This window comes from Pseudoliparis swirei, chromosome 19 (genome assembly GCF_029220125.1).
Source record: "Pseudoliparis swirei isolate HS2019 ecotype Mariana Trench chromosome 19, NWPU_hadal_v1, whole genome shotgun sequence".
NCBI classification, from domain to species: Eukaryota; Metazoa; Chordata; class Actinopteri; order Perciformes; family Liparidae; genus Pseudoliparis; species Pseudoliparis swirei.
The window spans coordinates 18,797,673-18,810,292 of record NC_079406.1 but is presented as its reverse complement, the minus strand read 5'-3'; the positions used below and the strand labels follow the sequence as shown (position 1 = coordinate 18,810,292).

The 12,620-nt window shown below is 41.5% G+C and overlaps 2 protein-coding genes across 2 annotated transcripts; both read left to right on the top strand.

The window, feature by feature from the left end:
• The first annotated feature begins 319 nt into the window (after positions 1-319).
• tmtops3a (teleost multiple tissue opsin 3a) lies at positions 320-6,373 on the top strand. The gene is given in 6 exon segments (XM_056438879.1): positions 320-342; positions 1,192-1,248; positions 1,326-1,415; positions 1,417-1,636; positions 5,164-5,397; positions 6,149-6,373. Coding segments are annotated over 6 exon segments (849 nt in total).
• A 3,254-nt stretch (positions 6,374-9,627) lies between these two features.
• cd40lg (CD40 ligand) lies at positions 9,628-11,398 on the top strand. The gene is made up of 4 exons (XM_056439759.1): positions 9,628-9,834; positions 10,385-10,427; positions 10,526-10,624; positions 10,754-11,398. The coding sequence occupies exons 1-4, from the start codon at positions 9,634-9,636 to the stop codon at positions 11,125-11,127; spliced, it is 717 nt and encodes a 238-aa protein (XP_056295734.1). The 5' UTR covers positions 9,628-9,633; the 3' UTR covers positions 11,128-11,398.
• The last annotated feature ends 1,222 nt before the right edge of the window (positions 11,399-12,620 follow it).

Genomic DNA, 12,620 nt, shown 5'->3' with positions numbered 1-12,620 from the left:
CCTACTATGAACTATTCATACACTCTGTCATATTCATTGAATGTATTTTAACTCTAAATCTGTCCTTCTGTACACATTACATCTATTGCATCTGTCCATCCTAGGAGAGGGATCCTCCTCTGTTGCTCTCCTCCAGGTTTCTTCCCTTTTTTTCCCCCTGAAGGGTTATTTGGGAGTTTTTCCTGGTCCGATGTGAGGTTTTGGGGCAGGGATGTCTATGTGTACAGATTGTAAAGCACTCCGAGACAAATTTGTAATTTGTGAAATTGGGCTATACAAATAAACTGAATTGAATTGAATCAGAACTATAATACCGATAATGGTAAAGCGCTTCCATTCACTGTACGTCCACCCGCGTAAGGTAAAGGGATCGCCAAAGTTGTTACAAATGATCATACTTGTTTATAATTTAAAATATTGATCTATTATGTGTCGCATTTATGGAAAGATTGAAAACAAGAAGTCAATAAAATACTACGCTTTGTTTTCACCTTGGATCATTTGGACACTAACAATAGAACTGTTTCTGCTAGCGTATGTTCACTTCTAACTAAAGTGTCACACTGAGATTAATTTTCACGTTACGTCGTTGAGTCTGAAATGGTCTTTCATAGTGACTCAGTTACGTGATGTTGTTTTTTATATTTTATATTACAGACAACATTCATGGCTGCAGATGGAGGAGTTGCCATCTCCACGTAATGAGGGTGTATTATGGATAATGTCCTGCTATTGTTAGTTACCTCCCATCTGCTACTGCATTAACCTTTGAGGGGTTACCAAGTGGGCCGACTGGGCATTGTTCCCAAAGGGTCGTGGACCTAAAGCCAGATTCAGGCATTGGTGGAATATGGCGCCTTTTATGTATTGTTCAGGTGCCAAACATCATGAAACCGTGAGTGATGAACCAACGTTTGAGTTTAAAATGAAACAATGACAGTCTTATGAAACATCTTAACTGTCATTACTTAGAAACACAGGACATATTTGTAACCAACTAATTATTCAGAAAGCATATGTGCATCGGGTGCCTACGCAGTCTATATTTGGACTACATGTTGACAAGCTGAATCTGTATAAAATGATTAATTTACATATCTGCCACCTGGTCCACAGAAGCACAGATGATGCAACAAAGATTGTTTTTAACACGCCAAATGATCACTTCAGGTATCTGCTTATCACTTTTAGCCTTACAGGCGTCCAGGCTCAAGTCAAGAACATCCACGGCAATATGACAGCCGTCTGCAGAGGGTTTTGGAGTCCGTAGCCTGATGGACTCAAAATAATAGCGAGTGTTTAAAGGCATCGTGTCCCTGCCTGGTGTCCTTGTCCATTCTCTCCTATGAGCGCTACACCGCCGTGCTGCGTCCCTCGCAGGTCGACGTCTCAGACTTCAGGAAGACCTGGCTCTGTCGGCGGCTCCTGGCTCTACTCTCTCCTCTGGACCATGCTGCCCTTCCTGGGTTGGAGCAGCTACGGACCGGAGGGCCCCGGTACCACGTGCTCCGTCCAGTGGCACCTCCGGTCCGCCACCAGCGTCTCGTATGTGCTGTGTCTCTTCATCTTCTGCCTGCTGCTGCCTTTCCTGCTCATGGTCTACTCTTATGGACGAATCCTGGTGACAATCAGGAGGGTGAGTGACTTCATACTCACCTGTTGCACAAGGTTGCAAAGTCTGAATATGTGTGTGATGTAATGTTTTTAAAAAAAATGTATTCACAAATGTAAGGGTTACAGGTACTGGAACCCAAAAGCACGACAAACACAGGAATGCAGGAGGAGGCAGTTTACTGTATGTTTCAGGCAGGGTCAAAAACAGGTAGTCAATCCAACAGGGCAACAAATCCAAAAAAGGGGCAGGCAAAATCTTGAGTCGGGTTAACAGGCAGGTCAGGAATAAACTCTAATAACACTGGAAGGTTTGGCGGTGACACACAAGACAATCTGGCAGAGGATAAGTGGAAGTGAGGGAGCTAAATAGTGAGGGACTAATGAGGTGATGGGCTGCAGGTGAGAAGGGCGTGAGGACCAGGTGAAGGGAATGAGGGACAATCAGGTGAGGATGACAGGATCTGGAATGACAGGAGAGTTAATTAAACATGTAAGCAGGATGAATTTAACTAGGAAGGTGGGGAATTCGTGACACAAATTCATTGACCAAATGAGACAAATAACCACGTTTATTGAAAGATCATGCTTAAAGAATTGTTCTTTTCACTGTTTTATGCCGGACAGAAATATAAATAAAAGCAGGGTATTAAAAACATATATAACACAAAAAACATATAATGCACATTTAAAGTGAATTCCATTGCCTATGTGGGCTTTTGTATTTGTGAATCCATTATATACATTCATTATTTCTCACATTTAAGTGGGAATGGAAACAGCCTTTTATAAAACAGCACAGGCCACTCAGAGGGAAAGTGACTCATAGCTAAATTTAGCTACCTGCCATTCATAAGTGATCTTTATCTACAGTGAGGGAATGCGTTTTCAATGATATCTGTCAATGCTTTGACTACATTTTCACAGTAAATCCACCCATTAAAGTTGATATAATTTGTTTTTTTTTAGGCCTCAGTGGCCCCTCTTCTTCTGCAGCGTAATTATCCTATCTCGGTATTTGATGTGCCCGGAAACAGCGTGTCATCGCTTACATTAACTTCACGGGCATTTGATGGAAACAATTCCAAAACATACATCAGGGTTCAGTATAAAACGCAGATTGCATGCACAGAGTTGTCTTTTTCTCAGGTAGATGGGCTCAGAGTGCCGCCTCACCCCAAGTCCTTCTATCCGGGGCCTCAATAACTCTTTCACTGAAGTGGGCTTCGATGGTGCTTTTGGGCTATCAAGGTGTTCTTAGGACATAAGATATTGGCACAGAGGTTGAGTCATGTAAAACTCGTGTAAAACTCTGACACACTACACTTGGTCAGATGTTTTTCCAGGAGAATCAAGCTAGATAATCCCAGAAGCCACAGCTCTGTGTATCCTACAGGGGAAGGAAGAAGGACAATGTCTTCCATTGAGTTCATCAAGTTTGTTATGGCCTGGCCGTGTTCTTGAGGGCAACAACCGCACACCCCCATACACACACACACACACACACACACCCTCAGTTTACAGTGACTCATCCCTACCCTGGTGAGGCTTACATAAACCTGACACTCACACAAATAATTGACCCTTCAGCGCACACAATTGGTGTTAAACCCCTCCCTGCACTTTGCTACTACTCCTTTGATTCACAAAAAGGTATTTTTAGATTATAGAAGCAACCTGTTACTATTGGATACCTGCAGCACAGAAGGAGTCCGACTTGGTTACTGGTGAACGGGGGCTCGGTCAAGCACCAGTGTCCCTGTGACTGGAGGCTTTACTTTGAAGCCGAGTAATCAGTTTTTATCGAGCCTCTCCCGGCTTCTCAAAGGTGGCTTAAAGAGACACATCAGAAGGAGAGATGACATTTATATCAACAGTGTGGCTACAGCTAGCATCACATTTAGATTAAATTAATGATGCTGTTTTTAAAGCACACACATTTCCTAAAAATATATATACCCTTTTATTCCAAAAGAACAACACATTTATTTCCAATTCATTTGTAAGAGTACTCTTTGAGTTTATTGGCCATGTTTTAGTCTTTTGGGTGAGATTTTATCCAAAGCGACTTACTTATTCAACCAAGAGCACAAACTAAGAACAACAAGAATACAGAAAGTACAATCTCTTCAAGATAGTCGAACGACAAAAGTACCATAAGTAAGAGCCATTTAAGTGCCACTGAAGTGCTAATCTGTATTTTAATATTTCCATGGTGAGATTCAACATAAATAGTCTATATGTATTAATTGATGCAGAAATGCCTGTTAATTGAACATTGTCAGAATATTAATTACATAAAAGAAGACTGAGAAGAGAGCAACGAAGGTTGTGACCTACCACACACGGGGAGTGTAATTGAGTGTGTGTAATTTAACAGTCATTTCCGCCATCAGCCCGACAGGCTCATTTATTCACGAAGCACCGTGATGAGCATCGAAGTGCGAATTAAACAAGACTATGACCACAGGGGTATGAAATCAATGCTGCGGAGGTGACAATCAGCACGGAGGTGATGCTGCAGATGATATATTCAATTGGATATGATTCATGAGCAAATTTTAGCCCACGGCTACAGCGCCTCAGGACATCAAGTGAAAGCAGCAGGACCCATGTAACTGTGGCCACGCTGCTGTCGAGCAAACTTCAATCATGCAGTTTTTCTTTTCATTAATATTTCCATGGTGAGCCTGCAACAGCATGACCAGAACTGAGTCATACACGTTGGCTCCGTTCAACTTATTTATAGATCAAGCAAACATTATCCAGTTATGTTGCAAGTCTACCCAGTGCAGACCATTATTTTCTCTATGAAATAAGTTGGGAAACAACTGGTAAAAGGACACGAAAGGGATGCTCGACTGATGTCACGCAGTATAGGTTCAGTTTATTTGGTCATGGTGAGTCTTCTGTGGCTCTGACGTCATCAGGGCTATTTCTTCTTGACCGTTGGCTCACAATTATAACAGAAAGCCAGCGTTAAAAACTGTGTTTGGTCTGAAAGATGACGCACACATTTCATTCATAACTCCATACATGGGGGTTCTAATGAGAGAGTAGGCTACATGGAATTGCATTATGGGAAATGTAGGATCTAATGTTTTGGGAACTTGAACCAACAGGATTTTGACCATTATTTTTTAAAGAACTGTCTCTTCAAAGATGAGTGACACTAAATTGCAGAACACGCCCCTTTTAACATCCATTATATGTTGAGTTGCACCATATTACCAACTCCAGGTTCATTTCAGCTTTTTCAGAGCTTTTAACCACATCACACTCAAGGGAGCCATGCGTCCCCAGGTTTTGATTCCATGAGCACTGCTGTGTGTCTCTTTTAGTACTACCACTGGATGGCGTCATATATAAAGAAAAGATTGATCAAAATATGAACGCAGAAATGAAAAAACAATCCCTTCTAGCTCTCATATCGGCCTCCTGGCTGCTCAGAGCCGAGTCCAACACGGTCCAAGCCTTTTCTTATAGTATTTAACTCTGGGTAACACTATTGTCAAGACAGGTTTGACCTTTTGCTCTCCTCTAAATTTCCAGGTGGGTAAGATCAATCTGTTGGCCGCTCAGCGCAGAGAGCAGTGCATTCTGGCCATGGTGTTGTCCATGGTGTCCTGCTACATGCTGTGCTGGATGCCCTACGGCACCATGGCGCTGATGGCCACCTTCGGTAGGTCTGGACTGGTCACTCCCATGGCGAGTGTGGTTCCCTCTGTCCAGGCCAAGTTCAGCACTGTCATCAACCCCGTCATCTACATGTTCTTCAACAACCAGGTGAGGGCAACAATGATGACCCGTGATGTACTGTCTCCGTGGCATTTGCTACCAGATTGAAGTCTGGTGTGTAAGATCTGAAGGTTGAAGTGCGTACGGCTGCTCGGCCTTATCTAAATATGAAGCGGGGAGGGAAATAGAGTGGTTTGATCCACAGAGGAGAACTCAAAGGCAGCCATGCCTCTGTGACATTAAGGATGCAGGTCAGTCCCAGTTATTATTACCACACTCAGTGTCACTTCTCAGGCGCTACATGCTCTTGTCTGACTGTACGCTTTGATTTGGTGATTTGCAGGTCATATGACATTTGTAAATTGTTGGAAATTCTTTCGGGGAGTTAAGTTCTGCGGATCTGTTTTTCAGTGCCATTTAACAATAACTCAATGTGGATTAATGATGTGCATTAAAAATCTTCAAAAACCAAATAAATCGCAGGTTTAACTTAATATATTTGATATAACATGGACACTTTAACCTGCTGGAAATTCACTTTGGTCACTGCCTAGTGTATATATTTTGTTTCCTCTGTGTATTTAGTATTAGTATTTAGTATTGTTATTGTGTTTTGTGTTTTATTTTGATCTTTTATTTTTATTAATGCTCTAATGTGCTCCTGCTGCTGTGATCATGAAATTTCCCCACTGTGGGACTAATAAAGGATTATCTTATCTTATCTTATCTCTTAGAATTGGTTCATATACTTGCCAAATTCAAGCTTACTATAACCATAGCTATTTGTACTTTTACACAGTTTTACAGTTGCTTTGTGGCCTTCATAAAGTGCAGCACGGAACCCGAGTCTGTTCACGGAGAGGAGCAGCCAACTTCCAGGACTCGGTTCTCCGGCTTCTTCCTCGTCCGCAGGCCTCCCTCCCTCAGCTCTTCGCAGCGTCAGATCCTCGGCGGCTCCAGGAGCGCTGCCCTCTGCAGCCGGCACAAGGACCAGCACACTCTCGTGGTCCACTACACTCCTTAAAAGCTTTTCATATTTTTCATCTGACAGACTGTGAACGTTAAAACAAATGTTTTAGTTGTTCTCAATCATTGTGTAAACAGAGGATTTGCATTTCTCGACACTCTGGTATTGATTTTACATGTGAAGACGAATCTCACTCTCAACTCTGTAACATTTATATGTAAACTCAGTGCCATATAATTCAGCTTTTGTTGAAATGTAGATTTATACAAGTGCCTGTTTTTAATGAATGCTTTAAAAATACATGTATGCGTTTACAGAAAGTTTAAGCAAGTTAAAGCAGAACCTTATTTTCCATGAGAGACATCCAGATGCATATAAGAATGATTTCATCAGTGTTTCATCAGTTATATCAAATATTATCCAACCCACTTTCCACAAACCATCTGTTTTGTGTTTTCTTGTCTCCACAATAAACCACAGCCAACAGGAATTGCTTCACCATAACTGTACACATGCTGCATAAATAAGAAGACAATGATAAGAATGTGTGTTGCTTTGCTCGACTGCATGTGTGTGAGTTGCTTTTGAGCATTGATTTAGTTTTATTTTTGTACGGAAGAATGTTTCATATGTATAAATGTATCACTGCATACGTAATTATACATATTTAGGAGGTTTAAGAAAGATAGATAGATAGATAGATATATACTTTATTAATCCCCAAGGGGAAATTTGTCGTGACAGTAGCAGCAACACACAAGAATAAAAACAAAACACAAAATATAAGAAACAGGGATGAAAGATATAGAAGTATACAAGTAAAATAAAAGTAAAATACAAAACAAAATATATATGTAAATATACAACACACATGCATACACAACACACAACAACACTGACAAATCAAATACAAAAATATTAAATATAGACAGAGTGCAAAAAGCAAAGTGTGTGTATGAGTGCAGAGCAAATGAAATGAAATGTGTGTATGTGTGTAGTGCAAACAAATGAGATGTGTGAAGTGCAGATCAACATAGTGTAAGTATTCAGTTATTGTTGTAGTTATTGCACTATGGTCTGGCAAGAGGTGATCTGTTATAGAGCCTCATAGCCGCCGGCAGGAATGTTCTCCTGTATCTGTCCTTGTGGCAGCGGAGCGTGAGGAGACGTCTGGAGAAAGTACTCCTCTGTCCCTGTAGGAGGTGGTGGAGAGGGTGGTCCGGGTTGTCCAATATGGACACAAGTTTCTTCAACGTCCTCCTCTCCACCACCTGTTCCAGGTGCTCCAGCTGGCAGCCGATGATGGAGCCAGCCTTCCTAACCAGTTTGTTAAGACGGCTGGTGTCACCGGCTCCGATGCTGCTCCCCCAGCAGACAATGGCAAAGTGCAGTACACTGGCGACAACCGACTGGTAGAATAACTCCAGCATCTTGCTGCACACGTTGAAGGACGGTCCAGCTTTCTCAGGAAAAAGAGTCGACTCATCCCCTTCTTGTACACAGCGTTGATGTTGGCCTTCCAGTTCAGTCGGCTGTCGATGGAGACGCCCAGGTACTTGTACTCCTCCACCATGTCCACGTCCACTCCCAGGACACTCAGAGGTGGAGGAGCTCTTCCTCCTGAAGTCCACCACCATCTCTCTGGTCTTGGCCACGTTCAGCCGCAGGTGGTTCTCATCGGCCCACTTTACAAAGTCGCTCACCACTGCCCTGTACTCCTCCTCCCGTCCATCCCTAATACACCCGACCACTGCAGAGTCATCAGAGTACTTCTGCAGATGGCATGACTCCGTGTTGTACTGGAAGTCACTGGTGTACAGGGTGAAGAGGAAGGAGACAGAACAGTTCCTGTGGGGCTCCAACATCACTGACCACCGTTCCAGACAGCACACGCCCCATTCTGACAAACTGTGGTCTGCCTGTGAGGTAGTCAGTGATCCAGGAGATGGTGGACGCGTCCACACCGACCACCCGCAGCTTCTCACTCAGCAGCAGTGGCTGGATGGTGTTAAATGCACTGGAGAAGTCAAAGAAAGTGACTCTCACAGAGACACCGGTTCCATCCAGGTGCGACTGAGCTCGTTGCAGCAGGTAGATGATGGCGTCGTCCACTCCCACATGAGGCTGGTAAGCAAATTGCAGAGGGTCCAGCGACGATTTCACCTGCGGCCGCAGTAAAGGACCACACTAAAAATATGACCTACAGTCACACGGTCACAGTAGCACTGATGCACTCAAGTACTAAAGGGAGGTTTTGACCACGTCTTACTGTTGGATATGAAAAGTTAAAGTTTTAACCTGTAACAACAACTTATTCTGTAACCTCATACAGGCAACAACGACAACATTGCATCTGTTAAGTTGCATTATGCATTTTTGCAGAGCTCTGTGTACCGTGTGAATACAACACATTAAAAACATTTCACATTAACTTTATCAGGCTCTGTGATTACACTTGAAAAACATTATTTGGTCTCATTTCAGACAAATGTTTCACCACCACCAAGAGTTTACATACTGTTGTCATCAAAGAGTGTGTACTTAAATCAACTGGAACAGGCTTTACTAATCTGGACTTTGGTAATTACACACTATTTAAAAAGTGCACCACTTACTTTTATTACTTGTGAGGTAAATAACAGCAATAATCAAAGTAACATGGAAAATATTTGTGCATGTGGCCATACAGACAGCTTTCCTTTTGTGCTCACTGAGCGGTACCTTGATGTTTTATTAAGATTGTGTTGTATCTTATTTCCTACTTTTAGACTTTGTAAATAATATCTATTCGCTGCAACTGCAGTCCCAGAAAATACCCACAGCATCAAAGGCCGTATGAAGTAATGATGAAATCACTTAATACATTTAGACCTGTAGGTAGGCTCTGTGTAATGTTGCTTACTTTCATCTACTTTCATCGGAGAAAAATAGAAATATTTCCACATTGAATCAGAATCAGAAACTGTTTATTGCTACACATGCACGCCATTTGGCTTTGTGATTTACTCTGAAAAACACAGTGGCACAATTTAAAAATAGAAAATGTGTTATAAAATATTGTGAACAAACAAACGACATAGACGTACTGAGTAATACAAGGCCGCATGGCATTGTGGGTCATTTAGGATCACATATCTGACTGAGTGGCAGAAAAAAAATGCAAAAGGCAACACAGGCAACACACACACATTTGTACACGAACCCCGCAGAGGTCACCTCAGAGCTTCGAGGAAGTAGCAAGAGAACAACTCAGCTGCCTGAGAGCACGCAGTGGCTCAGAAGTGCATGGACTGTCAAGGACCCCACTCCTCCCCACCATGATCAACACCTACATGACCACCATGGCTCCGCCGCCGGTGCCTCCACGCCTCGCCGGGTGCCACCCAGTCCTCATCCCGGCTCCACTTCCATCACGAGGCCGCAGCAAACCCCTCATCTGGTTTCTGGTTGGTGTCGTGATGCTGCATGTATTCCTGTCCCTCGGAGGATTCATCTATCTGTACCACTATGACAGAAAGGTACAAACTAGTTTTATTCTTTTAACTAAGTACAGTGTAGATATAAAGTGTATTGCACTACTGCATGTATTATTATTATGGTATTTACAATAATCCTCCAAGCCATAACAAGTTTAAATGTTTTACTTTGCCTAATATGTAAAGTTAATGGGTTAAAAAAAAAATATATATATAGTTTTTTTGTTTCATTAACTATTGTTTAACTTCAAATTTAAGATTTTTAAAAACAACAACTCTTAAACAGATCTTTTAATTTATTTGTGCGAAATTAATTCCGTTTAATTCTCAAACATGAAGCACCTGCGTAGCACACCGCACTTTATAAAGTAGAAACATACGAGTCAGGCCAGTGAAACTGTGATTGCATCACAGGAAATGCTCTTGAACTAACAAGTGAGGTGTGAAATTCACAACTCGGGTGTTACGAGATGAGCATTTTGTGAGACAATATGATATTAAACTATGAATATAATAATAAGTATCATAACCAAACATACATTCAGCTTATTGTTGAGCTGTTCCTGACATTTTACCATTTTAATTTTCTCAGTTTTTAATCCAGCTTCCCTCAGAAAAGCAGGGCGAAGGAAAAAGTAGGCTCATTTTATTATTTTTTCCTGAAAGTCATTTTATACATTAAAAGAATGCAATCCCAAACCGTCTCTGACCAGATGTTTGTTCTCCTCTCCAGCGGCTTATCTCTCATCTGAGAAGCAGGAAACCTCCTACCGAGCCTTGGCACGCATGGTAGTCGATCAGCGATCACACACATCAGATCAGACACCTGCATGTAAGAAATGATAAAAAATTACATATTTCAGAATTGTTTTAACGCAACAACAAAAAAACAGAAATGTAGAAATTAAAAGAAAAGATAATCTCAATAATGTTACCTAACCCTCCGCCTCTGTCTGTCCAGCGGGTTTTCTCCAGTGGGACATCAACCACTCGGTTCTTAGGAACATCAGCTACTACCACAAGAGTTGGCTGACGATCCAGCAGCCTGGTGATTACTACGTCTACTCCAGGGTGACCTTCTCCAAGGGCGACTCTAAGTCCCCCCTGGTCAGCAAGGGGAAGCTGAGGAAGGATGACAAAGGAGAGGCGACGGATGTGATGCAGGCCTACTGCAACCTGGACAGCGGGCCTGCGTTGATCCCCCGCCTGTGCACGGCCTCGCAGGGCGAGGCGATCACCCTGGAGAAGGGAAACCAGCTCAGTGTCTGGGTGCAAGACCTTTCACTGGTGAACTACGAGGACGGAGCCACAACCTTTGGGATGTACAAGCTGTAGGACATCTATGTGAGCACATGCATGGATATCATCTGAACAGTGGGAACTCATTAAGTGGATGTACTTGGATTTAAATCTGCTGACAATGCTGTTTAATAGACTGGATCAACAATCAACTCTTGGATTCTGATCCTTTTTTTCCGTGGAGACAAAGACCACATTCCTAAAACATAATTTATTAAATCAGATATTGTTGTGTGATTTTGTTATTTTTGTGGCAGCTGTGAATGGTTGTTCTGTATTTATTAATGTAAATGGGCTTGTATGGCTGTGAAATGAAACTTTGATACTTAATCTAAAAGATTTCTTCTCTTTTCTGTGTCTTGCAATCAGGATTTAGTAAGACGTAAAGTAAAGAAGACACATACATTGTCCATTAACATCCGGACTAAAGCACCACAGATTTGATGTTATGAGCATGACCCGGTTTGAGTTAATGCGTAATATTTTAAATGGTGCAACGGAAATATGTGTCAATATTTTCAGTAAACTAACATAGTTTTCGTGCTGAAAAGAAATTAGCATTGTTTGATGAATCAGAAATACTCAAGGTGATCAGGTGCAAGTTAAAATACCCAAAATCGTCACCAGTATTACCACAAATGGGACGAACAATATTCTTCTGAGAAATCCAAAATGATGCTGCATGGGCTACTCAGAAGCTAAACTTTTACCACATAGTGCAAAACATTACACATTTTCATTCTGTGCCACTGGTTTTCAATTTCTAGTAATCAAGAAACAAAGCAGAGCTGCATTGTATCTGAGCCACAAGAAACAAGATATCTTGAGATGTAGGTCACCTCTCCTGAGGCGGCAACTAGACTCGACACCGGAGGTCTTTTTGTGGTGGGTACAGAAACGAATGCATTAACTCAATGATGTTTTCAGTGGTAAAAGAAAGATGAGAAGCATCTTAATTAACTCATTGATTACAAAAACACACTATTTTACCTGCCGATCATTTTTCCAAGCAACCTGCAGACTTTCCACTTGTGTGATGTATTTTTGCTTCTTTCCAGGCAACCATTGGTTCCCATGCATGTCCATGTGGTGATATGAATAATGTATCAAACTCTTGCAACTGGTTTGAGTATCGAGGATAATAGTAATGGACGAAAGCATTAACTATATATACAGGACTGTCTCAGAAAATTAGAATATTGTGATAAAGTTCTTTATTTTCTGTAATGCAATTAAAAAAACAAAAATGTCATGCATTCTGGATTCATTACAAATCAACTGAAATATTGCAAGCCTTTTATTCTTTTAATATTGCTGATTATGGCTTACAGTTTAAGAAAACTCTAAAATCCTATCTCATAAAATTTTAATATTTCCTCAGACCAAGTAAAAAAAAGATTTATAACAGCTGAGTGTTTGTCAAGGCTCAGGAAACCCTTGCAGGTGTTTCGAGTTAATTAGACAATTCAAGTGATTTGTTTAATACCCTACTAGTATACTTTTTCATGATATTCTAATATTTAGAGATA

Coding starts and splice junctions, on each gene's coding strand:
- cd40lg (XM_056439759.1), top strand. CDS start 9,634: ATGATCAACACCTACATGACCACCATGGCTCCGCCGCCGGTGCCTCCA. Junction 9,835..10,384: donor TGTACCACTATGACAGAAAG/GTACAAACTAGT, acceptor TAATTTTCTCAG/TTTTTAATCCAGCTTCCCTC. Junction 10,428..10,525: donor AAAGCAGGGCGAAGGAAAAA/GTAGGCTCATTT, acceptor TCTCCTCTCCAG/CGGCTTATCTCTCATCTGAG.